Raw genomic sequence first — 27,466 nt, 5'->3', positions numbered from 1 at the left:
TTGTTTAACTTTTTGAACGTAACAATGTTTAATTGAATTTTTTATTTTCCCGTAATTTATTTATATTGTTTAAGGTGTAAATGTGGATACCTAAATGGTTTTCATACAGTAGGTAGGCTGTAGGCTACCTAAGCTGTAGATAAACTGTAGGCTTTTTCAATGTCAACCACAGTTTTTCTCTGCAGGTTTTGCTGATTTATTTGACTCATTAGTAAGTGTTCAGCTTGAGTATTTAAAGTCCAAATCGGGACTTCTCTTTTTAAACAAGTGTATATATTGTGGCGCCCTCGCCTGGCGTTGAGGCTGAAGAGCGTCCAGCGAGGGGCAGGACGGGAATGGCAGCCAAGGCAGGGAGCCTCTGGCCGGCGCCGCTGACCATCCGGAACGGCTGTAGACGGTGTGAGGTTGCCCCAATACTGTAAGATAGTTATCCCCCAGTTTTGCACCCCTTTAATACCTGTGCCCACTTACCACCCTATAACCCCTACCTGTACCCGAAATGACCCTTGTGTGTTGTGGCCTGTTTTACCGAGTCTCGTTTTTTGAGTGGTCACTCAAGAAACGTGTAACCACCAGCAGCCATATAACCCTGCAACTCACTGAAGCTCAGCAGGTGTGAGTCTGGTCAGTACCTGGATGGGAGACCTCCTGGGAAAAACTAAGGTTACTGCTGGAAGAAGGGGGACACTATACGGTAAACAGGCGCCGTCCTTCGGATGAGACGTAAAACCGAGGTCCTGACTCTCTGTGGTTATTAAAAATCCCAAGGGTGTTTTTTATGAAAAGAGTACAACATCTCGAAAACATTTACCATTGGCCCTTACCAATCATGGCCTCCTAATAATCCCCATTTATGAATTGGCTTCATTACTCTGCTGTCCTCCCCACTGATAGCTGATGTGTGGGGAGCGTTCTGGCGCACTATGGCTGCTGTCGCATCATCCAATACAATTGGTACAATTCCTGTAAAGCGCTTTAAGTGGAGTGTCCAGAAAAGCGCTATATAAGTGTAAGCGATTATTATTAATTATTACAGCTGAGTCGGACTCTCGTCCGATGAATAAAGCCGACTGTTTATGCTAAAAGCACCTGAATTATTGTCTCCATCGTCGCCGAACCTGTCGCGCTACAGTATCATTTGAACAAAATGGGACTTTGAAATTGGGCCAATCTTTTTTTGCAAGACGCTGTATTACTGTAAGTGCGTGATTAAAAGCAGTCTTAGGGCACAAGGGTTTTTTTTTTGTAGTTTAATTCATTTTGCCTCACACAGACTCCACCAGCATACGCCAATGCCCACCATGATCACAGGATTACGGTTTCTCATTAACGGGAATAGTACTGTGTTGCAGTACAATTCCAGTTTTAGTCCACTGGAAATTAAACTCACGGGACGCTCAGAAGCTTGGGTGGCCACAGACATGTGATCAATAATAAAAAAAATAATAATACATTGCAAACTGCTAAATCCTGAGGGCAGGTCATGAAGTACTGCACTACAGCAAAGTCATGTTATTATAACCACGCCTCTTGCTCGTCTCCCTTATAAACCGCACGTTGCTTTAAACTGTGAATGAATATATCGTCCCTGATCTTCATCTAACCACTGATTGGCTGTTCCTGTCTTCCCAACCAGCAGGCCGGCGGTGTTGACCCTGACTCACAATAGGAAGTCCTTGGATAGGCATGCATTTGTGAAAACCTTTCGTTGGTGTGTGTCCCTGGGCTTGTCGTTAACTACCCTCAAGGAAGGGGTAAAATACAGCAAACGCGGTTTCTCCTGAGTTTTCTTCTGGGGGTGAGGTGAGGGGAGGGGTTTGCTGTAACTCCCAAGCTCACTACAGCCCTGCCCGGCGGCGCTCTTTACGTCAAAGTTCATTCATTGCGCAAGAAAACGGGACTCCGGAGGCAGGGCTGGCTGGTTGGCATAGGGAGGAGGAGTACGACGTGCATCTCTGTAGAAGACGAGAGAAAAGCCCCACGAAGGCGAGCCTGCTTCCCCGAAGAAGAAGGTGACATGGACCAGGACTTCTCCAGCACGGGCGACGCGGAGCTGGACGCCGCGATCAAGCAATGGCTGCGGTTCGACAAGGTGAGGCTGGGGGGGGGTCCGGCTGTCAGCACCGGCTCCAGCCGGGTCGGTCAGTCGGGGGCTGTCAAGGCACACGGAGCCCGGTAGCTCTCCTGGGCCGTGCTTTCTCTGCGAGTTGGCCTGTTTAGAGCGACCGTCGCTGCGGCACTAACCCTCACCCTCACCCTGCCCGAAGCTCATGCGAAATTTCCTGTTTGCCGCACGTTCCCTGGTGTTTTATCGTCATTTCGTTTTCGTAGTCCCCCCCCCCCCCCATCCACCCCATTGCTTCTGAGTTGCTGTCATTTTGGGACGCACTTGTGATTAATATGCTGTGTGAACACGCATGGAACAACAACAACAACAACAACAACAACAACAAAAAAAAGTCCATGAGTTTTCATTTGTCCCACTGCATCGTAGCAGGTGGTCGGAGCCGGATTTGGGAAGCGGTTTGGTATTTTGGAAAGCCGGGAGTCCACGAGTTCGCCGTGAAACGTCTGATTGACCGATCTGAGGTTATTTAGCACGGATAGTACATTTTGAACGCTTAAAAGCAGGCGGATCTTGAACGTTATTCTCCAGCCGTGATATACACACTACGGTGGGACGTGGTGTATAGGCTCACGCCACGACGTCGGCGTCATCCGTGATAACAGACGAGGGGGTAGTTGTACCCGAGGATCGTTAACAGCAACCGCTTTCAGGAAATTCAGTTTGCTTAATGTTATGATCGTTTCGTCCAAAGCCTGAAACCTCTCTTGCAGCAGATCTACGTGTTTTGGCTTAGCAGTTCCTCAGTCTGACCGCCTTAGTTGAACTGGCTGTGTAAAAACGCGGCTGCGACTCTCTTTTGTTAAAGGGGCCGTGTATCGTTTAAGCTGCGTGAGTGTTGTTTCCCCGAAACACTTAAGAGAGTTCTATATTAAATTTCCGTTTTCTTGTGTAAGACGGCAAACGAGAAATCCGTTTTCCAAATGTTTGTCTAATTCTTATTCGCAGATGCGGAAGAGTGAAATAGTATCGGATATAAGAGAGATATGAGATCACTTTATTAGCCATATACAATTTCTTGCATTAGGAATTCGTCTTTTTGCATACCCTAGCTTGCTCTCCATGAGACACACAGATAGAGAGAAGCTTGGGGTCAGAGCGCAGGGTCAGCCATTGTACAGCGCCCCTGGAGCAGTTGGGGTTAAGGGCCTTGCTCAGGGGCCCAACGGAGTAGGATTCCTCTGCCGGCTGTGGGATTTGAACTGGCAACCTTCCAGCCACAGGCACAGACCCTTAACCCCAGAGCCACCGCTACAAAATAAAGTAACGTGGGAGCGACAGTGCACCAGGACAGGACAGGCCAAACTTCATAAACAGAACAGGCTTGACGACTGATGAGAAATGCCAGACAACACCGGCCCAAACAAGACGTTTTGTTATCCAACACGGGATGCCAGTTCTTTGCTGTGTGTTAAAACTACATGTCAGCAGTGAGCTTTAGACTGGGAGTGAGATTCTGTCCAGTAGGTTAGTCTGGGACAGTATATGCAACAGAGCAGACGGGTGGGCTGCAGGTGTCTTTGTGGAATATTATTCATGTCGGGTGCAGGTGAGGTGATGTTCAGGAAGTGGTCTTGATTAGGAGTGGAAGGCGGAACAAATTCAAACCCAATTTCGCACACCGGGTGATTAAATCTCGGTAACAAAATATATTCATCAACGGTATGGAAGAATTTGACAAATTTAGAATTAAGCACAAATTTAAATTGTGGAAGTGCTGTAAGTCATCATGTTGTCACAAACCCCTGGCCTCCCCACGGGTGATAGTCGGAGTTCTCTAGAGTTGTGACGTGAAGCGGCCCTTCCTGCTCACTAGTCACTGTATTGACTAATGCGATGTGATGTGCGAGCGAATTAAGTACAGGTTGTGCAGCAGATATTTCACCACAGAAAGTATCTAACGTAATCTGCATGCAGAGTTAACAAATAATTTACATTGATTGGCAAAACCCGTCTCGAAGTAAAGGGCATTTCTATTAGATTAAAAGAGATGTGTTCACAAGCCTGCTTGTTTACAATGTAATAGGGCTGCTTCATGTCACTGGAAGTTTTGATGCCTCGTTTTGAATCGCAGAATTTGGTGTTGCACATACCTGGAAATTTAGTCTATTTTGTGATGTAAATTTGAGGATTCTAGGTTTTTACAAGTTACTGTGAACATTTTACCAAAGTGATTTTTTCAAACCACGAAATATAAAAATAGCGTTGCAGTTCCCTTTTAAGATAAAAAAACAACCGCAGAACATGCTGAGCACTTTGTTTCGTTTGAACTCTACCGCATGCTTTTGTGTGAAATGTGTTATTTTAATCCATGACCTGGACTCATCCAAAATGGCTGTCTGTATTTTAGACCAGGTAGCAGTGAGGTGTGATGTACCAGGTAGAGGTGAGTGTCTGTGGAAGACCAGGTGTGACATTGTTTTTATAAAGAAAGTCAGCTTGTGTAAATCAGGGAAGGATCCCAGAAAAAATAAGTACTTCAAATTTGAACTGTTTATCTGGGCAAAGAACCATGCCTGATGCCAGGACAGAGGATGACTCAAGGAAATGGGCTATGGCAGTTTAATAAATAGTAACAATATACTTAGTGTCCTCAGATGCTTAGTCATCCACTAAGTTGTGCAGCTTTTCCCATAAACCAGAAAAGAAAAAAAATTGACTGCAGTCCCATTTATTAAATATTTATTATTTTCATGTGCAGTCTACTGGTCTGCTATTAAAAGAGTAAAAGAAATGTCTGTACTTGAGCCTAGGGGCTCATCAGGCCAGAACTTATCCTGGTAGCATTAAGCTTAATGCAAGCACGCGACTCCATTACTCTACCCCCTGCATGAGACACGCGCGTGTTTCAGGGTTACCCCTGGACTGTGCTGGTCCCCATTTGTACAGCTGTGTGAACTGGAGCAATCGGGCTAAGGCACCTTGCTCAAGTGTGGAAGTATACAACTGCAGGGACTTCAGGTTCAGGGACTTGAACCTTCTGCCTTTCTGTTATAAGCAGGAGCCTTATCACTACCATGTGCTCCCCTGGTTTTGCTAGAAGAAGTAAGATTATCAGGGATTGTGAAGATGGCAATAATCCCAGGACAGTGCTAAGAAGAATGAATTTATCTTTAACACCTGTTGCTGCGCATGTACTGTTTTTGAGATCCTTTTTATCCTTTTTATCGTTTCTTATTTTTTTATTGTTGAATAACATATCACAGAATACACCTCTAACCGTAATTTAACCAACGGAAAACCCCAGATCCCAGTCGCCGTCTGTCCCAGATCTCGCAAATGTCCGTCTTCAAAAAAATGGATAAGGGGATGAAGGAACAGCAAAAAAAAAATAGTGGAAGTAGAATAGATATATAAAAACTGCAGGAGAAGCTTTTTAATTTCTATTGCAAACCCCTAGGAGCAAACAGTCTGGTCTCCAGCTCCAAGCTTCCAGGCTGGGGAAAGTTCCAGAAGTAAAAAAGGCAAACTGGAAAAGGCCTGTTGACACCAGGGGAGACAGCCAGAGATCTCCAGCGCAGAGCTAACGTCATCATGGCTGAATAATGCCAGTGAGCCAAACTCTTTTTTTGTAACGTAGATTCAGTGAGGAAATCAGTTTTTGGTAAAAAGTACTTGTGGGGAAAACAGGATATTTCTCTTGCGTATTAAAGATAAAATAGAACACATTTTATTTACAACCTCCTGTGGAGTCCACAAATAAGACAGTTAAACTGTTAGGTCAACATAGACCTTTATGTAAAAAAAATCTCAAAGAAAATTGTAAATAACCTCAGAAGTAAGGGTTATCAGCATGCCTGGAGCCCACAAGGCCAGTTGTTTTAATAACATTACATGCTTTCTCACAGTCATTCTTTACGCGTGAAGAGCATTAGCTACATTAAGCAGAAATGAGACGCAACCAGTTCCTGTAAATTGAAAACTTAGGCTTGGAACTAACTGAATTAACCCAGAGCTCACAAGCCTTAGGAAACGCAAGGTTTTGAATTCGATTCATTCGGCTCACATGAGGCTGGTTACGCTGAGTGTACTCCTAGAGACAGGCTGTTCTGAATGGGCTTCAGGGCAGATTTGTAGTGATTTCATCAGATCATATACTGTACGTGAACTGAGGGGTCAGCCTGAGGGAGGGGGTGTGTCTCCCGAGTCTTTTCATTCATTCCTTGTGCTGTACTAAACTTGAAAGACGTTTAACTAGGCGTACAATTCATGATGAGGTTTAAAGGAGTCATTGGGACATTTCCTTTCTATTCTTCATAAAACTGTGGGATGATGTTCATATATTTTTAACTATGTGTATAGTTACCTATACCATGTATTAAATATATTCACATATTTATTAATGGAGAACAGTTGTCAGTAATGAGAGATACAGTACTGGAAACTGTGGATTGGAAACTGAAAAATTATACTGTGCTATATGGATGGTTATAGCATTTTCATATTTGTTTTTTTTGCGGAAGGGGAACAGATCTTTAATTTTTTTCCAGCTTTCCCCTTGTAGTTCATGCTTGTGTTTCCTTTAATTTGTAACTTTCGGGCTGCTTAATCTGATATATTTCTTTGCAAAATCTTAAAAGCAGCGCTCTCCTCTCTGCTGTAACTGTGGCATAAGGAATGATCAGAGCACCAGTGTTCACTCCGGTTCCTCGAGGGCTGCTGTGTCTCCTGGCTTTTGTTCCACCCTGGACTCTTAACGACTGGGACCATTTGTTCAAGTATCGGTTTGTATTGCCACTGGTTTCACGTCTTTATCATTGAGGCTTATAGGTTTCCTGTAAAACCTGGTGGACTGCGCTGCTCCAGAATCAGGAGTGAAGATCATTGGTGTCTAGTGTAGGTGTGCAGTAGGAGACTTTAGCCTTGGGAATTCATCTTATTTCCTATATTTCTGATCTCCTTCTGCCAGTGTATACGAGCTACAAACAAAATGGTGAAGAAAACCTTAAAAGTTCAGAAAGTGGTGTTAAAACATTAGCGAGTACCCTGCCCTTTCCACTTTCTTCATGTCTTTTGTCATCACTGGGCCACATTGCACCACCCTGCTCTGAGCGTTGTGATTGTTCAAGCTGGAACAAAAAAGAAACACTTGTTCAGATTGCGGTTTATTAGGAAAGTCGGTGCGGTGGCATCCTGTTGTGCCAGGTATGATGGGTAAGTGGACATTTCCATGCTACGAAGCGGAGAGCAAACGACTGGCCCTGAGGGAGGAGTGTAGTGGGGCTTTATCTCGAGAAGGGAGAGGATTGGGTAACCAGGCTGTTGTGTCTTCGCCGCAGAACCCGAAGACATTGGAGGCGGTGCGGAGGCTGGCGTCCGAGGGCGAGCTGGAGGAGCTGCGCGCCTGCTTCGGCTCCCGCATGGAGTTCGGCACCGCGGGCCTGCGGGCCGCCATGGGGGCGGGAGTCTCCCGCATGAACGACCTCACCATCATCCAGACCACTCAGGTACCGCGTCCCCGTCTCCACTAGGGGGCGATGCTGGGGTTGGCACGAAGGAAAGCCACGGTGTTGCTGGTCCTGTTCCGGGGGATGGGACCGTCTCTGAGTGGCGCTCTGTGTGCTTGCAGGGTTTCTGTAGTTACCTGGAGAAGAGCTTCCCAGACCTGAAGAGCAGGGGGGTGGTGGTCGGCTTCGACGCGCGGGCGCATCCCCCCAGCGGAGGCAGCAGCCGAAGGTACCATCTTCCACCCTCCCTCACCTGTCCCAGTACCTCTGGGCTCCTGTCCAAACAATAAAGCCCTATTATTGTATAAAAAAATTATAGACGTTTACAAAACAAGGCTTAATTGAGAGGCTCACTCTCTGTGAGTGTTTCCTTTGTGCTCCCCCACGTTCTGATTCTGGCAGGAGTGGGCATTGTGGGATTAGATTTGCTCTTTTAGGGGAGAATGTTTGTCTAAGACCAGAGTGTTTCTCACAGCTCTGTCTCCGTTTCTGTGTGCTGGCAGTGAGAGTACAGCTTGTTCTCTCCAGGCAGCCAGGTCTGCCTGTGTCCAGGTTCTTTGTCCAGGATGTGGTTACTGGGCCTCTCCTCTCTGGGCTGCCATGTCTTCATGTGTCCAGTCAGCTGTGGTCACTGAGCCTATACGTTTTCTGGGTTTCTTTCCCCTTACTGTCTTTTACCCTGGTCAAAAACTCCAGTGGGCGAGGTAGTTTGTCTTGTACTGTGAATTTGTCTAATTCCCAATATCTCCTGCAGGTTTGCAAACTTAGCTGCTACAGTTTTCATAAGCCGTGGGGTTCCAGTGTACCTCTTTTCGGATATCACACCTACACCTTTTGTGGTATGTCCCATCGTGTTTCTCCGATCTGACCCTCTAGCAGTCTGTACCTGAGAAAGAGAGACTGCTTATGTTCTTTACACCTGATCGTCTCTTGTTTACTTATTGCAGTCTTTAACTGAATTAAATGCTATCACATCAGTTTCAGTTGAAACACTGTAGTTTTGTTGATCAATTTTATCGATTATGAAATGCGCAGCTTTGGGATCTTCAGGTTGGCTCTACATGTAAACTACATGTGCTCATATCGCAGTGCTGTAAAAGCACTGTGGTGCTTGCTGCATATCAAATACTGGATGGCTCTGGCAGGTGGGCACATTGGAGGAGAGTGTGTACAGGATCTCCTTTTCCCTGTGGGGTCCTGAATTTCAAAGGCTTCGGCTCTAGAGAGATATTTACAATGCTAATGTTTTCATTAATTTAACGTTAGATTTCCCTCTTACCATACACTTCTGTCTTTTTTTTTTTTAGCCGTATGCTGTGTCTCACCTGAAACTATGTGCTGGGATTATGGTGACTGCTTCGCACAACCCCAAACAGGACAATGGCTACAAGGTATTTCACTCCTCAGAACCCTGAGATGAAAAGGCAGAAGCTTGTATTACATTACGTCCTGCAATTCACACAGCACGGATGTGTTCTTCACAGATTCTTTAGAAAACCGGTTACCCAAAGGTTCGTGGTTCAAGACCCAGCTCTGATTTCCTTATAAGACCCTGAGAGAGTTACTACTGTCATGTCATTTGCCAAACTGCTTTATACCAGACGGTGTCGCGGGAAGCCGGAGCCTACCTGGCAAGCAACAAGCGCAAGGCAGGGTACGCCCTGGATGGGATGCCAGTCTATCGCAGGGCAAGTGCAAGCCAATCATACAGGGGGACAATTTGGAGGCCACGGTAAAGGCTTAGGGGGGAACTTTGACCCCGACACTGGGATAACTACTCTTATAGAGAAATGCCCGGGATCTTTAATGACCACTGAGAGTCAGGAGCTGGGTTTAACATCTCATCCAAAAGACGGGCAAGCAATGGTCTTCCAAAAATATGACTTTAATAATTGCCATTACAAGGTGAAACACTCTGAAGTTGAACTTCTTAATATGTATTTGGTGCACCTGTGGCTGTTGTGGGTGAGCTGGAGGAGTTTCTTGCCTGCTAAGCGCTGTGTGACAGCGGCTGTGAGGACAAACTCTTGCAGTGTCTGTGCTAGGTCACATCTTGAACTCAGTGTGTTGGTTGTATCCAGAATATTGAGTGGTGTCTCATGATATACATTTGTTTGGAAACCTCTGGCTTGCTCTTGAAAATATGTCCTGCAACTCCGACAACAGGCTTTGTTTTTTCATTTGATTAGTCAGGAGTGAGGGTGAATTTGTTTTTTTAGTTTGTCTTTAATCTCATTTTTGGAGTTCATGTCAGAGAACAAAGTCTAGATGTCGGCGTTTCTCCATTTTAGGAAAGATTTTTGAAGACGTGGATCTCAGGGGGGTCAGAATTAAGGCCGGTTGAGCACGTGCATGAGGAGTGTGAAAAGTGTTCACACAAGTGTTCACACGAAAAGTGTTCGTGGGCAGGTCACCCGTGATGTGTGCTTGTCTTGTGCCAGGTCTACTGGGACAATGGGGCTCAGATCATATCTCCCCATGACAAAGGGATCTCTGGTGCGATCGAGGAGAACCTGGAGCCCTGGCCACAAGTGTGGGATGAGTCTGTGCTGAAGAGCAGCCCTCTGCTGAAGGATCCATATGCTGACATCAACAGGGACTATTTCCAGGACATCCAGAAACACTGCTTCCACAGGCAAGTCTGCCTGCTGTCAGTGTTCTAATTCATTCACTGCAGAATGTCCACTCCTGCCTGTGGAGAACTAGACGTCTGGACACTTTCCATTAACACAACAGCATGGAAAACATTACAGTACAGAACCATTACAAGTTTCTAAGGAGATCTCTCTAGATTTTCCTAACAACACTGTAACACCTTTTAGCAGTGTGTCACTCTGAATATGTGCTGGATCTGATGTGGTCAGCCCTGCTCTACACCTGTCCATTGACTTCAGGCCTTGAATCCAAGGAAAGAAAACATTCTAATGCTGTATTCTTAGTTCACGGTTCATGCCATAAGAATTTTTAAAGTGGGCATCATTGCAATTTGTCGTGTTTCAGACAAGACTTCTACAGAGCCTTCAGCTGAGTTACAATAATAGATTTCCATGGCCTGACTTAGATATATTTCTTTAAAAGATTAGAGCTAGTTTGCCAGAATGAGTGTTCAGTAAATGTAGAAAAGACATGAAAGTCACTTTGCGGCAGTTTAACAAGCAATAAAAAGTTACAGCATGGGTTAGTAACAGAGTAACAGGTTGATTTGAGAATGAGGGTGCCAGGCCTTTATAACCGAGAGGTATATGTAATGGGAGGAGTTCCCATCGGTAAGAGAACCCAACCTCTCATTGCTGGGTCTCCCGCTAACCCGTACTCTATCTCCAATCCAGGGACACTAACAAGGACTCCAAGGTGAAGTTTGTCCACACGTCGGTGCACGGGGTCGGACACAAGTTTGTCCAGTCAGCCTTCAGGGCGTTCGGCCTGACCCCTCCGTTTGCAGTCCCCGAGCAGAAAGACCCGGACCCCGAGTTCACCACTGTCAAATACCCCAACCCGGAGGAAGGAGAGGGTGTGCTGGTGCGTGCCGAAGCCTTTCTCTCACACGGCCTACAGAGCAGGCACAGGCTCGATTGATTGCTGGTAGTCTTATCCATACCAGGACCTTACACTGCAGTTGTTTGAACAATCCCAGGGAGTCTGCGTTTGGAAAGTTTGTTTATTATTAAGGCATCATTCCATCTTGTTTAAAGAAAAGCCTCCTGTTTTTCTGTCCCAAATCCAGTTTTGCAGTGAATTTTTATTGGCACCCACCTGTCCACAATGTCTGTCCCAAGCATTAAGTCGAAATTGGGGTCGATCCTACATCCCTTCTAGGGGCTGAATACCCATAATCATATCCCTCAAGGTCTGTTTTTGCTTAGTGTCTGTTAATATTCATATACATTCTGCTAACCCTGGAGTAGTTGAAGAATTAAGAATGAGTTGGCCTGTCTTTCACTGGCAAATGCATTTTATTATGTTAACATATATGGATCAATGTGAACATTTTTTTTTGTATTTCTCTAGTGTGTAAACCAGCCTCGTTTACTCTACAGTTATCATTACTTTTATTTGTACCACATTGCAGACTGTACAATATTCTGCTTAGGTTACAGTAACTCTCATGCAATACCACTCTTGTATCTTCAGACTCATGGTATTGTCCGTCTTGTACTTTTTCAATACCATTAAGGCCTGCTGAGCTAGTTAACCCTCTGCTGTCCTGTTTTCAAAAAATCCACTTTGCATTGTGATTCCTGTCCGGAACAAGCAAAAATGAGCCCAATTCCCACAGGTCAGTTGCAAAGTTAGTAATTAAAGGAGATTTTCCTTTTTTTTACCACAGACCCTATCATTTGCCTTGGCTGACAAAACGGGAGCAACTGTTGTTCTGGCTAACGATCCTGATGCCGATCGCCTTGCCGTAGCTGAGAAGCAGCAGAGGTATTGACTCTACAGAGTCTGTGCAAACTGTACCTGTTTTTTGACCTGTTGTTCGTTTTTCTGATTGATTTGTGTGTATGAAGAGGGAGGGATCGATGCTAGCATCAACTCACGCCAGTATCATTTCCCAATTATTTCGGTGCCTGAAACTCAGGTGATGTGCTGGTGCCATGACTAATATAACTTTTTGTATAATGTAGTTCACAGTCACAGCACCCAAAAATGTTAAATTATAAAATCTATTGTGATGAGTGAAGATACAGACACTGCATGAGCAACCATAGCAAATGTCTGTTATGAGACACCATTTCAATAACATAATTATATTTTATTTTAAATTGACAACTGTCCCCCCCAGTTTTGAACTGGCAGTTGTGTTTTTCACTTCTTGGCTCATGGCTGTGAAACCCATAACCGCACACGGGAGAGAATGAAGATTGACCACGCCCACTTGTGGGACACTCCCTCCTTTAACACATCACAGGCAACACAGCCCGCTACAGGAAGATCGGCACCAATTGGTAGAGAGAGAGGTGTTCTCGTAGCTCGACCTGTGCCTGGGGCAGCACAGGTCATTCAGGAGGCACAGTGCAGTACTCTTAAATGAATAATGAATAATGGGAGAGAGGTAGACCGAGTGCAGTCATGACTTTGACATTTAAACAAGAGTTCACACTTAGCTTGAGAGATAATCGTTCAAATTCAGCAGCTTGCTTGGACTGTGTGCTTAATGGTAGAAGGGATTTGTGTCCTAGCGTTGGTGTCAGCACCTCAAGTGAAGAGGGATTCAGATTTTAAATGGCGGGCAATGAGCTTCAGTGGTTGAGGAGCACAAAAGGTCCCCTGGAAAGCGGATGAGGGGAATTTAGTTAGGAATTTGCGATTGGCCGGCAGGCGGGGAAGGCCCTGACGTAATCTCTTGGTTTTGGCATGGATTTGTCTCCGCAGCGGGGAGTGGAGAGTGTTCTCGGGAAACGAGCTGGGAGCCCTGCTGGGCTGGTGGACCTTCAGCTGCTGGAAGCAGCGGACCACTGACCCGGGCGCCGTGAAGGATGTCTACATGCTGGCCAGCACCGTGTCCTCGAAAATCCTCAGGGCCATCGCGCTCAAGGAGGGCTTCCACTTCGAGGTACTGCTGTTAACGGGAACTAGAGCACTGGCCAAGAAAACAGACTGTACTGAAGGGCAGAGGACAAAAAGCGTGATGTTTTATTTCAGATATACACAGGAGGAGAGAGTGTCAGTTTGTGAAACGTACTGGTAATTTGAACAGAATGAATCAGAAGATCTTCCAGAACTTCAGTCAAATTTGTTATTTTGTTTACTTACAACAACCCTTAATTCCATGGCACTGATGCTCCTGCTGTGTCTTCTGGTTTTATTCCACAGTGGACTCTAAATGACTTTATTTGAATCAGTTGTTCATTCTCTATAACTGCAGCTTCCAGTGCTTTATTCTCTTACTATTGATTTTGTTGATGGTTTTATCCAAAGTGACCCATTTATACAGCTGGTTATCTTGGTAGAGCATTTCAGGTGAAGTATCTTGATCAAAGGTATAACAGCAGTGTCTCACCTGGGATTTGAACCTACAACCGTCTAGTTGTGAGTCCAAAACCCTAACCACTGCTGGACAGCAGCCTTCAGGGACCAGAACTGATTATAGTATTGTGTCTTCTTCACTTCCTAAATTTGTTGTCTAATCTTTTTCAGGAAACACTAACTGGATTTAAATGGATGGGAAACAGAGCAAAGCAGCTTCTGGACCAGGGGAAGACGGTTCTCTTTGCTTTCGAAGAGGCGATAGGTAAGCAGTCTTCTGCTGTGCTTACAGGGCTGCTTCGGCCTTCTCTTTCTTCTGCGAGTTGAAGTGGATCCATGTTGGATTTTCTTCATAATTCATTCATTATTCATTCACTCATTAATACAAATCGCACCTGTGGAGTTCTGCAAGCCCAAGTGTGAGTGAACCAGCAGCAGTGTCGAGGCCTGCGGTGATCCACAGGTGGAACAGGACCTGCCTTTCTAGGGTGGGGTTTTACTGCCACTCCTGACGGCGCTCTAAAATCAGGGATGAACGTCTGGGTCCAAAACCATTATCTCCTGAGTGGCCCATTTTTTTTCCTGGCATTTGATTCTCAGTTTCCTTACATGGACAAGGGGAGACACCTAGTGGTAACTGTAGGTAATTAAGGAAGTGTATCTGTAGCAGAGAAAGGATGGAGAAGATTAATAAAATGTAGTAGTTCAGGTGGGTAGCTGCGTCAGCATGCGTAGGCTGCAAAGGAACAAGTAATAGGTTTATTCCATGCTGGAAAAAAAGAAGAAAGAGAACACAACGTTTCGGCCGTGGAGCCTTCTTCAGGTGTGAAGAAGGACACCTGAAGAAGGCTCCACGGCCGAAACGTTGTGTTCTCTTTCTTCTTTTTTTTTCAGCATGGAATAAACCTATTACTTGATTAATAAAATGACTGCTTTGTATGCTATCTACCTGTTGAATCCACTGCTTATGTCCTACAATTGTAGAAGAACTGACTTTGGTTTGTTCTGCAGACACAACATTTCAAGGCAGGCTGATTTGGTAGGACTGACTAATTTGTGCCTGCAGCTCCGAGTTACAGTGAAACCCACTGAAGACAATACTGCCACTACATTGTGCTCTTTCGTTCTCTTGTCTTCCTGCAGGGTACATGTGCAGCCCTGCTGTTCTTGACAAAGATGGCGTCAGCGCTGCTGCCATTATGGCTGAGTTCACCAGCTGTATGGCTTCTAAAAACCTGACCCTATCCCAGCAACTAAAGGCAATCTATGAAGAGTAAGTCTAAATTAAGGCTTTCCTGGGTCTGTTGAAAAGATAATACAGCTACCATAAGTATACAACAAAACAGATTGCCTCAGTTGGCAAGGTTCTGAAAAATCTAGTATTATGTTTCTTCATACTTTGCTATAACTATCATATGTTTACACCTACGGCAAAGCTGAAACCCATTTGTACGGACAATTGCAGACCAGGCTCGCTGCTTCAAGATCACAATGGTATTGTTCCATCCATGGAGTTGATTTATACTGTCTGGTCTGGGAACTGTTTAATTGGCTAATTGATTGACCATGTCTAGATCATGGGGCTCCAGTCCTGGTCCTGGAGAGCTCCGATCCAGTTCGTATTATAGCTCACCTGTTTTTCAAGACGGGCGCAAATTGTAAGTTATTGGCGGATCAAGGAAGTAATAAGTTCAGTTAAGAGAACTCTGGACCTTGAGGGCTGGAGAGTGCTCCAATTGTAATCCTAAATTATCCTTAAATTACTTGATTTAAGGAAGTGCTTTTTTATTAGATCCGTGTGATTGTGAATTGTGGAATTGTTCTATATCTTTGGGTAAATCAATAAATGGGGGCTCTCCAGTTTCAGCAGAATTTCTTTCAATCAGAAACTTTTTGCTTTTATTTTGTTCCTGTTGAGCTACTGGTTCCCTTCTTTTTCAGTTTGTTCTCGCTGTTTGCGAGACACCTTTACGCCACATGAATAACCCACCTTCCTTACACTGACTGATGAGCCGGCTAGTTTCTGCCGTCTTTAGCACGCTGTCTGAAAAGAAGCTAAAACTAACGAAAGCACCTTGTGCAACATTTACATTTTAACAGTAGAACTTTTATTGCCTTACTGCCTGTTTTTTCCCCCCTTCTTCCATCTAGGTATGGCTATCACATTTCAGAAAATTCCTACTTCATCTGCCATGACGCAGACACGATCAAAGCGTTATTTGAAAGGCTGCGCAATTATGAAGGAGAGGGCACTTACCCCCAGACATGTGGAAAGTTCAAAGTGACTGGAGTGAGAGATCTAACGACGGGGTACGACAGCAGCCAGCTGGACAAGAAAGCTGTGAGTCACACAGTTTCCTTCATACTATGTATCCTAGAAATGTGGCCTCTGTTTGTATTGCCAGAAAGTATTCTGTTTTTAGAACTTTTTTTTTTTGGTTGGGCTTTGTTCCTGCTGAGCTCCTGAATTTTTGCGAAACGCAAAATTATCACGTAGACCACAAGGAGGTGAGGGTGTTTTTATTTTATCTGATGTTTCATTTAACAGCAGCCTTGTTGAGCAGCCCAAATGAGCTGAAGCACAAAATTGTGTTATCTGTAGCCCTAATTGGCTAACTGAACACTTCAAAATCCTTGAGTTATTTATGAATGTAAATCCTTAACCCAAGAGTATTTTCACCTTTAGTGAGTGTCTTTTTTTTTCCTAATGGCTATTTTAGGTGGATAAATGTCAGAATTTTATCATTGTCCCACCTGATAAATGTGAAGAACCTCTAGTTCTTAGTATGCTGGACAAGTAGAAGTTAATTCCACGTTGAAAAGTTCAAAGAAAAATACAGTTTTGACCTTTAAGCCTTCTTTAGGTGCAGGGTGAGAGAGGAAGGTTGCAGGGATCTAAAGCACTGGAAGAAAAAAAGGTGCGATTGAGTATGAGCAAGGAGCAGGAGAGCTTTCACGCGAATGGAGGTTCAATTCTAGGACACCGGAAGTCTGGGGGTTAAATTCCAGGAGACGTGGAAGAATCTGAAATCTGCGAATGGATGGGGAGGTTATAAAAGGAAATGAGGAAGTGGAAGGTGGGATAGTTTAAGGATAATCTTGGTGTCTGATTTCCTTCTGCAATAAGAGTCCTGCCGTTCCTGTAAAAGGACACAGAAATGTCAGTGTAACCGTGGCAAAGAGAGGTGAAAGGGGGGAACTGTCAGTGAAAAGATATATTTGATCCTCACTTGAGACTCTTCCCGTCTTGCCAATGTAAATCGTAGAGCACTTCCTGCACACTGACGCAGCCTGAACATTCTTGGTATACAATATAGTATTTAGTGTTACAGTGAAGGTTAGGATCTGGTTTAGTGTTGGATGCACGAGCAGCATTATGTATTTATTTTGTAGGACTGATGCCGTTATCAAAAGTGACTTATGTTTCCGGACATGTATACAGCCGAGTATTTTACTAGAGCAGTCTGGGTAGAGTACCTTGCTTTTGGGATTTGACCCACAACCTTCCAGTCTTGCGTCCAGGGCCCTAACCAATGCTCCACCCTGCTATGCCTCGGATAAGCCTTATCCACACAATCCCTTCTTTCGCTTCTTGACCTAGTTAGTGTGGCAGCTGTAAACTGCAGATCAGTGGTGGAGCTACCAGTCTTGTTCCCCTTGATAAGCCATTGCTCTTATTATGACATCAGACTGTAAACCCCTGCTCTCACTGTCTAGGTGCTTCCCACCAGTAAAAGCAGCCAGATGATAACATTTACCTTCTCTAATGGGGGAGTCGCTACAATGAGGACCAGCGGAACAGAACCCAAGATCAAGTACTACACAGAGTTGTGTGCTCCTCCGGGGAACAGGTCAGTAAAGAGAACGACGCCCACACCCATCCCTGCGTCTCTCCCAAATCGAGAGGAATGTCTCCTGATTGTCCAGTAGTCCAATTATTGGTCAGTTTTGCAAAGTGGCCTTGTGTTTTTAAAAGCACGCATGGGATGGATGAATATCCACTTTTTTTTAAGTGAGTGATAAAGCCAATACAGAAATGGGGATTATTAGGAGGCCATGACTGGTAAGGGCCAATGGGAAATTTGGCCAGGACGCCGAGGTTACTCTTTTCAAGAAACACCCTGAGATTTTTAATGACCACAGAGAGTCAGGACCTCTGTTTTAAGTCTCATCCGAAAGACGGCACCTTTTTACAGTTTAGTGTCCCCGTCACTATACTGGGGCATTAGGACCCAGACAGACCGCAGGGTGAGCGCCCCCTACTGGCCAATCTAACGCCTCTTCCAGCAGCAACCTTAGCTTTTCCCAGGAGGTCTCCCATCCAGGTACTGACCAGGCTCACACTTGCTGAGCTTCAGTGGGCTGCCAGTTGTGAGGTGCAGGGTGACATGGCTGCTGGCTTTGGGGATTAGCTCTGACTAGTGGTAGCTATAGCTCTCTGCTGAATCCTAATCAGGGTGAAGCTGCTTTCTGCGGCTTCTCCCTTTGACTTGCGCGCCAAGCAGATTTGGGAGCGGAATTCTTGTTATGGATCAGTGAGAGCTAATTCAGATTCCTGTATTAATATGACTGTCTGTAACAACAGCTGTTGTTTTTCATCGGGCGTCAGGAGGACAGGAGAGTTTCCAGTTTGGTATTTCCACATGATACGGCTGACGTGCTCCTGGCCCTCAGGCTCCCTGCCCGTATTATGCAGTCAGCTCTGTTTGGCCTTGTAATTGCTAGGCAAAAGATAAATTAATTACTGTCGGCTTCTAGGTCTGCCCTTTGTAATATTGCACCACCGGCTACTACCACTAGGTGGTGCTGAATGTTAGATTGTAAAGGAAAGGCTTTTAGCTTTGATTCATTGTTGCTGCTGTGGCCTGATCTAGACACGAACACATCAGAGCCCATCAAAAGATGTTTCTGACTTTCTGTTCACAGCGACACGGAGCAGCTGAAAAAGGAGCTCAACGCCCTGGTGAACGCGATGGTGGAGCACTTTTTTGAACCAAAGAAGAACAAGCTCCAGTCTCGGCCGGAATAAAATACTGTGATCCCACAGAGCCGCAAAACAAGCCTTAACAGATATTCCTTTGAAATGGTTTTAAGTCTTTTAAACACCGTGCACACTGTCGCGTACCTACTAAAACATACACACAGCTAACATTGCCATCGTCTGACCATAATAGTTAGTACTTTCTCCCTTCACTTAAAAATGAAATGTTCATTTTTAACATACAGTAAAACTACAGAAGTAATATTATGGAAGCACTTTGAAGAATATTCTTCTGTACTTGTGCTGTAAAACATTATATTCAAAACTTGCTGAAGCAAAATAAGGGAATAGGTATACTTGTATTAATATTACTGTTGGTAGTAATGTAAATCAAGTGTCACAGGCATTCTTCAAGGGCAGTTTTTTTTGTGTTCTCCATAAAGTCATTGCACACATGGAGCACTGAACCAAGGCATTATAAAGAACAGTTCGTCTATGTTTGTTTCAAATATCCAGAACAATTTCTGCATCACAAAGGCGGGAACATCCTTCAGAACTGTTAAGAACAATTTCCAGTTTCTTGCTGCACAGATTCTAGTTGTCTCACATCTCAGCTCTGCTTGTTTGTATCTTCCTGGCAGCCCTTGTCAGGAACTTCCACCCCATCTCAGTTATTGGGTCCGTGTGTTTAATTCCTTTGAACGATTTAGGATTTTGGTCCAGGCTTGAAGTTTACCGAAGCAGAATTCGTAAAGCGCTAATTGTAAAACCCTGGAACAAATGTCTGTTGTCACTTTTAGACCAGAATTAGATCCATTAAGTAAATTGAGAGCTAATGGTTGGAATTAAAATTGCAAGGCCCTGCAGCCTCCTGGAAATGGATTTTGATTAACCTCAGCTCAGCCTGAAGTCCATGATTTCATTACTTGTAGTACCTTGTAGTCCGAGATTCTCGAACAGAGGTTTTCCTGCCCTGGCTGCTGGACCTCTTCTTAAAGATTACTTAAGCACAGGAATTGCTTAATTGACCAGTAATTAGTAAGTATTCCCAGCCTTCGGATATAGGTGATATGGGTCAGTTTATATAAGACTTAACTGTATTGGGGTTATGGAGAACTGTAATTAGAACTTAAGGGAAGGGTAATTAGAAATTAAGGGAATGCCTTCCTCCCAAAAAGGGCTTTATGCTTGTCACCATCAAGCATGCTGCGTTAGATGGAGCGGTGGCTCTGTGGCTAAGGATCTGCGCCGATGGCTGGAAGGTTGCCGGTTCAAATCCCGCGGCTGGCAGAGGAATCCTACTCTGTTGGGCCCCTAAGCAAGGCCCTTAACCCCAACTGCTCCAGGGGCGCCGTATAAATGGCTGACCCTGTACTCTGACCCCAAGCTTCTCTCTCCCCAACTGTGTGCCAGTGTGTCTCATAGGGAGAAAGCTGGGGTGTGCGAAAAGACAAATTCCTAATGCAAGAAATTGTATATGGCTAATAAAGTGATCTTATCTTATTAGATAAACAGTCTCGTCCTTACAGCTCATCCACAGGGAAAATGGGACCTGTTTTTTTTCTAATGCTAGAAAGAAAAGTCCTGTTTCTTCACTTCAGTGCAGAATTGTCTTAACCTGCTACATCAGTTTCATGCACTGGAATGCCTTTCCTATAAACGGACCAATCAAAATTTAAAAATGGTAGAACGGGGTAGAATTATTATGACTTTTTCTGCTGAGTATGTACTGAAATGTATACTGCACTGCAGTGCTATTTACAACTCGCTGATAAATGCCAGGTGTTTTTTGCTTTTCAGATCTGAGACATCAAAGATGATTGTACGTCTAGATTGCTTTTTGTTTGTACACAACATTAATACATAGTACAGAAATGAGCTGATAATGTGTATGGTTGCTGTAGCAGAAAATAAAAATGAAAACCTGAATGCTGTCCCTTAATGGAAATTTATCAAATGGTGTTGTATTATAGCAGTTTATAGAGATTGTTGTGGAATGGAATGTAGGAAAAATAATTCATCCAGTAAAGGACAGGAGTATGAACACACTTCTATCACGGTAGTAAAGGCTTATTTCACACCGGAAATATTGCTACTGGTGGACTGTAGCTATATGTGTTCCATACATGGTTACTCTTTTAGTGTAGTTGTCAGTTACTCTACAAAAAACTTAAGTGTAATTCATTTTAAAAAAGTAAGAAGTCAAGTTTTGATCATTTGTCACAAACATTTCTAGCTTTTCAGCTTTCTTGTAACTAGAATTATTACACAGTATGGCAATCCAAGTTTTTTTCTTCACTGCTTCACATTTTTCATAACTCCAGATTTCCAAACTGAGCTGAAAGGAAGACTAAAGGTGTTGAGAGAAATTTGCAGGGTTAACCCCCCATTTCCCAGCTTCTTTGTTGACAATATCGGTATGAATTAAACTATTTTGCATGGCGGGGGGAAAAAGATGCATTTGGGTGTATGCACATTCACTCTGAATGATTGAGAAAACACGGCTCAGAACATTCACTTGCGGAAAAGATTTTGTTTGTGCTTTGTTACTGTTTCTTCTTTGTCATTCCATTAGAATACCCGTGTTCCTCAGGTGCTCCGTCTTTGCAAACGATACACCAGAATTCTGTAAAATATATACAAGTATACGATAGATGTGGAAGCATTTGATATGGCATCAACTGATCAGTAAGTGGTTGTTCATTACTTGGTGAAAGAAATTAGGCTACATTTTTTGGTTTGAAAGAGGCTGTGAAGCAATTTTATTTTTGCTCTTTGTGTCCATTTTTACAAACCATTGGAGATATTTAAATAAAGAACGGTATTAACTAGTAGATGCCTTATTCGTGTTTTTCTGTAGAAGCTATTTTTGTAACTGTTGACAAACTGCGTCATGGATGAGCTTTTTCATATAAACAGTGCTGCTCTTCTGCACTGGAGTAGCCAGTCTGGCTCGCTACTCGAAGGTATTACTTGAAAATGGGGGTAATGTATGTACATCAAGAAGGCTACAATCCAGAGAAGGCCATTTAGCTCATGTGGCCTCGAGTATCTTTTCAGTCCCAGAATCCCACCTGGCCATTTCTTACAGGTTTGCTCCGAGTCCGTTTCAACAACCTGCCTAGGGAGTTTGTCCAGACTCCTTCTCTGTGTCAAGAAGTGTCTCTTGTTTTTACGTTTGTCATGAATGCTTCTAAACCAGATTCCTCTTGGATCCTTGTTTCGATGTTGATCTGGAAGAGATCTAGACTGGTCTATGCAAGATTTTGTATACTTGAGTCATGTCCCCATGATTCATTCTGTTCCAGGCTAAAGAGATGAATGTGTCAGAGTGAGGCATTCCCTTTGCACTGGGAATTAGTCTGGTTTCTCTCCATTGGGTAGCCTCTACACCACGATTACCTCCCCTATAGGGTGATGACCACAACCGAACACTGTTCCAAATGAAGTCTACCTAGTAGTGCATTTATTATTGCTACCCTTTAAAGGTAATACTCTGAACTGAACATCCAAGCAAGCTGTTGTAAAAAAGGTTTATTTCTGAATGACGAAACCATTTAGTCCGTTATTATTTCATTTAAGTCACTGTGGTCATGTTTCACGACCAAGATTAGCTACCGTATGCACTGCTAGGCAAATTTTACCTGAAATACATACGGGTAGTCCAGGATTTAGATCATTTGGGGATCCACGAGACCACTGGTAAGAGTCCTGATCCCCCCCCAAAAAAATACCGGTGTAGTATGTGGTTCATTTGTGGGCACGGGTACAGGTGAGTGCTACTTTCATGTATTGTAAATAGACTGGTAACGCCGTATACTTCAATAGTTAGCGCTTCTATTCTCTATAAGACGGAATGCAACTGTGCATTTCTATGACTACAAAGGGGTGACATTTATTATCAAACTCGCATTAAGGTTATCTGATACCGGGGCTTTCAATTACTTTAAGATGCGAGTAGTGGAACAGTACTGACCATTTAACACAAGGAACCAAGCGATCATTACATCAAAATCATTTCACGAAGCCCTGCGCTCATTTCACTCATTGACTATTACTGCAGTATGTTTACATTTCCTACAACACTGTGCACTCGTACAAGCTACAGTAGCTCTCATAGACTTGCAAAGTCTATTTCAAGAAACGAAGTGAGCGCTTGCTATCCTTCCTGTGGTGGCTACGGCGTGAATCTCGGTGATTTTGGGCGAGGGACGAATAGGGGGACAGCAGTACAGAAGGACAAAGTTAAAGACCACAGAGAGAAAACTACTAGAATCCAAATAAGATGATTACAATCTGGTGTAAAAAAATCTAAGAAACACTTCTGAAACTCCTACTTACGTGCATTGTATGTACGTTATGCGTGTATTCAATTTGCTCAAAGTTCGCCCAAGTGGAGTATACAGTTTAAATGAAAAAGGACTAGGGAGACTGCAATTTAACCAGATAACTGAGGTACCCAGAGTATTAATTTCAATGGGGGGTGAAGACGAGGCGTTGATACCGGTTTATACACGGAGCTTATACAGTAGCACAAGCAAGCGCACCGACAGTGAGAAGCGTCCAAGCTAACACGACTAAGCAAAAGAAAACTTAAAACATAATATTCTCGTTATGCCCAGATTGTCACTCATTTTACTGCACGTCCTTACACGGCGGGTTTCCTTTACTGCTACTGGAAGGTTACCACTCTGCATGCAGTTGCACAGCGGGGAGAGGCCGCAGGTATCAGCTGGGCGGTATTAATAGACGCGCAGCGGCCGCCTGCTCAGGGCTCAGGAGCGCGCCGCTGATTTGTCGGCGTGTAGGGGGGGGCGGCGGGGCGGCTCTGAGCCGCAGGAGAGGCGACGTAGGTGAGACGCAGCGCAGTGCACCGGGTTTGGCAAGAGTGCGGTCCGGTTACTGCTGTACCTGCTCTGAAGATGCTGGAAGAAAGCGTTATCTAGGAAACGGAATTCCACATAAGGTTACAATAACAAAAAAAAAACCGGCTGATGTAAGGAATAAGAGCCGATACACATAAAAGGCAAATTATTGCTTTTCACCTGCTACCTCACGGTGGTCTCACCCAACCTCGAGATAAGGTAAGTGTCTTTTCCCGGTATCTCGCTGCGTAATGGTGCACAGTGCCGTTTATTCACACATGGGACTATCTTTTCGCTACCCTCGCCTGTCTGGGTTAAGCAAACATTTCTACCTGCCCTTATCATTCGCGCACTCGCACAACTGTTGCACTGCTACATGGCTTGTGTAAGCTAAAAAATTAGTGGGAGCTGGCTGTTCGGGTGACAATAAACAAAGTACCACACTTCTCAAGATCAGCAACAACGGGTTGCTATCTAAAAAAAAAAGCCCAAGTAGTTCTTATATTTTTAGGTGGGCGATCTTATTTACAGCAGTTTCCGTCTTCGGTGCTCTGTGGCGAGAGCAGATGCTGGCGGTGCAAAACGAGGAGGCAGCGTCAGACAGGACCTGAGCGCCGCTTCTCTGGAAGCTAAACAAGTCTTCGCAAGGTCGCTCTCCCTGCAGGCGCGTTGAAACATCGCTTTCGGGAGAACCGGAGCAGGGTTCTTGCCGTGCCTTCTCGTGTGAGCCGTAAAATCCAGAAATTGTCGCCACGGGGAAGCGTTTAGGTCTTAACCTTCTGCGTCTGCAGTTTTACTGTAATGACTGGCACAGCTCTGCGGGAGGAATAGAGCGAATGTAATAGGATATAAGTGCACCCCTCCTCGGGAGAAGTTAGTACCACAAGACGGAAGGAAGTCTGTGAGAGAGAGCCTTTAAGAAGTCACGGTGAAATATGGAAGTTAAACATAGTAATAGTCCATGTTAACTGAAATGAGCGTTAGGCCTAATGTAGCCTGGATGTACCAGTAGTAACATGACATAAAATAGCACTGGCTTTCTCAGTTCATCACCATTATATATTACTGTAATCGTTATTAGTGTTATTTTAAGTGTTTTTTTTTTTGCCCTCATTGAAACATTTCTACCTAATTTGATTTGCAGGCTGCCACATTCAAATAATATAATCATACAAGATCTCTTGGAAACAGCTTTGGTTGTGATTTCTGAAGAGCTCGGCCCTCCTAAAATTCTTACCACAGTAATTCTCAGCTGCTAAGTTTTCCCGTACTTTCATTACCCGTCTGCCTTGCCTTCAGGACGGTGCAACTGCACTTTCCTGTGCCGTGCTTTAGCTGTATTGCACTGATACGGTAGCAGTGTAGATAATGGTTAGCAAACCGGACTGTGGGCCGTGGGTTCAGATCCCAGAGGAGACTGCTGTTGTTCCATTAAGGAAGGTGTTTAACCCAAATATCTCCAGTAAACACCCTGCCTTTTTAAAAGGGTATTGAGGTACTGTAATCACGGTAAAAATGAGAATGTGTTTTCAATTGGCTTAACTCGGGGAGAAAACAGTGATAATAATCCCTGTTTTCCATAAGAGATTGCTGTAAGAGAGTGCTTGCAGTTAAACAGTATCGTTTAGCTAGTGAGCTGAGCGCTTGCAGCACAAACCTATGCCAGCCATTGCTCTTCTCCCAGCAGACTGCTTGATTTATGGATTGGGTGATTGATTGCGGGTTTCGGTTTCTCCTGGGCTAGTAAAAGCAAGCTGTTACAAGGATAGGTGAAACGTTAAACTACTCTGGGGAGAAAATAAGTCCATGCACTTGTTTGGGGGGGGGGAAGAGTGGGAGCATCCTGTCCAGCCCTCCAGAAACAGTGACCATTGTCCAGTTCAATCAGAAGTCATTCCAGAACAGGTACAAAGAAGAGGAGGCCACTCAGTCCGTGTAGCTTGTTTAATTGCCAGTCGCTAACTGATCTGAGGATATTTCTAAAGCGAAGCCGGGTATCGGCTTTGACAACATAATAGGAAAGCTTGTTCCATTCTCCAGCAACCCTTTTGCGCAACAACATGCACACCAGCCCTCTTTAGGAGCCTGCATCAGGCCCTGTGAGATGCAGGGGGCCAAGATGTCAGATGCAGACGGGTGTGGACATTTGCACGCTTTCACAAGCGTGAAAAAACAATAACCTGTACTACAAAATCTTGCATGTGGAGGTTGTAGGCTGAAGGAGCTTGACGGGATCCTTGTGGGAGAAATGCCAGTGTTTGTTTTCTTTTTGGGCAGGTTTGCTCGTGTGTGCTCTGTGCCTCACAGTGGTCGCAGGTCTCTCCCCGTCACGGGCGGTCATTCTGACAGGTCCGTGTTTCTGTGATGTCCAGGCAGCTGCTCCAGGACATGGAGGACGCGGGTGGGCTGTGTTTTGAAGTGAAGCAGAGGAGGGGCGACGAGCTGTTTCGCCATCATGAGGGCGGGGTGCAGTACAGTCTCCAGATGGTGGGCTTTCTGCCCGTGCACGCCCTCACCACGATACCCATGCTCCCCTGGATCGTGGCCGAGATCCGACACCTCAGCACCCACCAGTGGGGGGCGCGAACGGCGCCGGCGGCCGCTGACAAGCAGGTCGCCCTCCACGTCTCCCCGACCGCCATCCGCTGCGTCCTGGATACCGGCCACGGCCAGCAGTGGGACCCCTTGCGCTACAACGTGATCTTCGAGCACCGGCCCCAGCACGTGTGCAGGCTCATCCACAACAGCCACGATCCCAGCTACTTCGCCTGCCTGATCCGGGAGGCGGCCCCTGGCCTCCGAGAGCAGAGGAGCACCTGCTACGTCTTCCGCTGTGCTGATCAAGCCAAGGTAGGGCCTGACGCGCCACACCTCGCCTGCACACTCCGCAAGGCAGCTCGCGTACACATCCCTGCTGTGAGATGGCACTGTGTGTCGCCCAGCAGGGTCCAGCAGTACAGTGGTCTCTAATTTGGGCCTCGGAGATCCTCAGTCTTAAAATACAGGTGTATTAAACACATGGCTAAAGATCTTGTTGATCTGGTCTTCATAAGACAAGAAGTATTTCAATTAAGTGACCAAGAACTTGGTTGGAATGGAAGTCGGAAGATCGTAGAGTGTTATTTTACTTCTTTTTTCCTCATTCAGACATTTTTACCTCATCTATTTTGCAGACTGCCACATTCAAATCATAACAACGCTGCTACTGCACACTCTCCTGTTTTCTGCACGATTGAGTTTGCTGTGCTGTGCTTCAGCTGTACTGCACTCCACTCTGATAAGGTGTAGATTTCTGCCTCCATGACCAGGATTCTGGAACAGTACTGAGAAAATGAGAAACAAATGAGGAAAGGCTCATTAGCTTTCAGTCGGGCAAACAGATTTCGCCGTGCGTGTGTGACCTGATGTGTGAATTACTGTCAGCGTGAGGGAAACCTGCGGTCCCAGGAGATGGAAAAATGGGCCTGTTCGAGGATTTTTTTGGAGAAATGAGAAGTGAGATGGTACAGGTTCAAGAGCTTCCTGTGGGATGAGAATGGGGATAAGATAAGGTAAGATAGTATCGAAATGGAAAAATATTAAATTAAAAGATGGTGCTTAGCCCACATAACGTGATATAGAATACGGCTGGCGTGTGTTGAGGTGTTTTGGGTATTCTCTTCTTGCTCTAGATACAGCAAGTGATTTAAAGACATGTACTGTAGGTCCTTCACAGCCCCATCTATCCGAAACCTTCAGATGAGATAACTCGGTTCAGAAGAGCTATTTCTTGAATTATCACAGTCAAAACCTGTTTTGGGTAGGTTGTTCCAAACACCCACAGCTCTTTGTGCAAAACAATGTGCCTTCTAAAATCTGACCTCTGTACACTCGTGTTTAACAGACCCCTAATCTCTTTACTCGGCTTGAAACATTTGCATAGTAACAGTTAATAAATGTGAAGTGCATCTGTATTTTAAATATGATTACATAAACATCCATTCAACATTGAAATGCATCTAATGGTTCATTTGGCACATGCATAATTAAATATATGTGTATGCATTTTTAAAATTTGATTTTTTTCAAACTAAATTTTGCT

The 27,466-nt window shown here is 44.7% G+C and overlaps 2 protein-coding genes across 4 annotated transcripts in view; both read left to right on the top strand.

The window, feature by feature from the left end:
* Positions 1-1,753: 1,753 nt before the first annotated feature.
* pgm2 (phosphoglucomutase 2) lies at positions 1,754-21,352 on the top strand. The gene is made up of 14 exons (XM_088922471.1): positions 1,754-2,092; positions 7,405-7,572; positions 7,695-7,801; positions 8,327-8,411; positions 8,880-8,963; positions 10,014-10,207; positions 10,902-11,091; positions 11,900-11,997; positions 12,946-13,126; positions 13,711-13,804; positions 14,683-14,812; positions 15,691-15,880; positions 17,257-17,390; positions 18,466-21,352. The coding sequence occupies exons 1-14, from the start codon at positions 2,018-2,020 to the stop codon at positions 18,566-18,568; spliced, it is 1,833 nt and encodes a 610-aa protein (XP_088778597.1). The 5' UTR covers positions 1,754-2,017; the 3' UTR covers positions 18,569-21,352.
* Positions 21,353-23,491: 2,139 nt separating this feature from the next.
* The window catches only part of tbc1d1 (TBC1 (tre-2/USP6, BUB2, cdc16) domain family, member 1), a 92,501-nt gene continuing 88,526 nt past the window's right edge, over positions 23,492-27,466 (top strand). For 2 of the 3 annotated variants that reach the window (XM_088909139.1, XM_088909092.1), the window contains exons 1-2: positions 23,505-23,604; positions 25,663-26,235. In XM_088909139.1, coding sequence (XP_088765265.1) covers positions 25,750-26,235 — 486 coding nt within the window. In that variant the 5' untranslated portion in view covers positions 23,505-23,604; positions 25,663-25,749. Of the gene's footprint in view, positions 23,605-25,662; positions 26,236-27,466 lie in introns of all 3 variants that reach the window. The other variant, XM_088909116.1, reaches the window with a different exon arrangement.

The sequence above is a fragment of the Atractosteus spatula genome, chromosome 1, assembly GCF_055471065.1.
Source record: "Atractosteus spatula isolate fAtrSpa1 chromosome 1, fAtrSpa1.hap1, whole genome shotgun sequence".
In the NCBI taxonomy this organism is placed as follows: domain Eukaryota; kingdom Metazoa; phylum Chordata; class Actinopteri; order Semionotiformes; family Lepisosteidae; genus Atractosteus; species Atractosteus spatula.
This window is presented reverse-complemented; position numbering and strand designations above follow the sequence as displayed.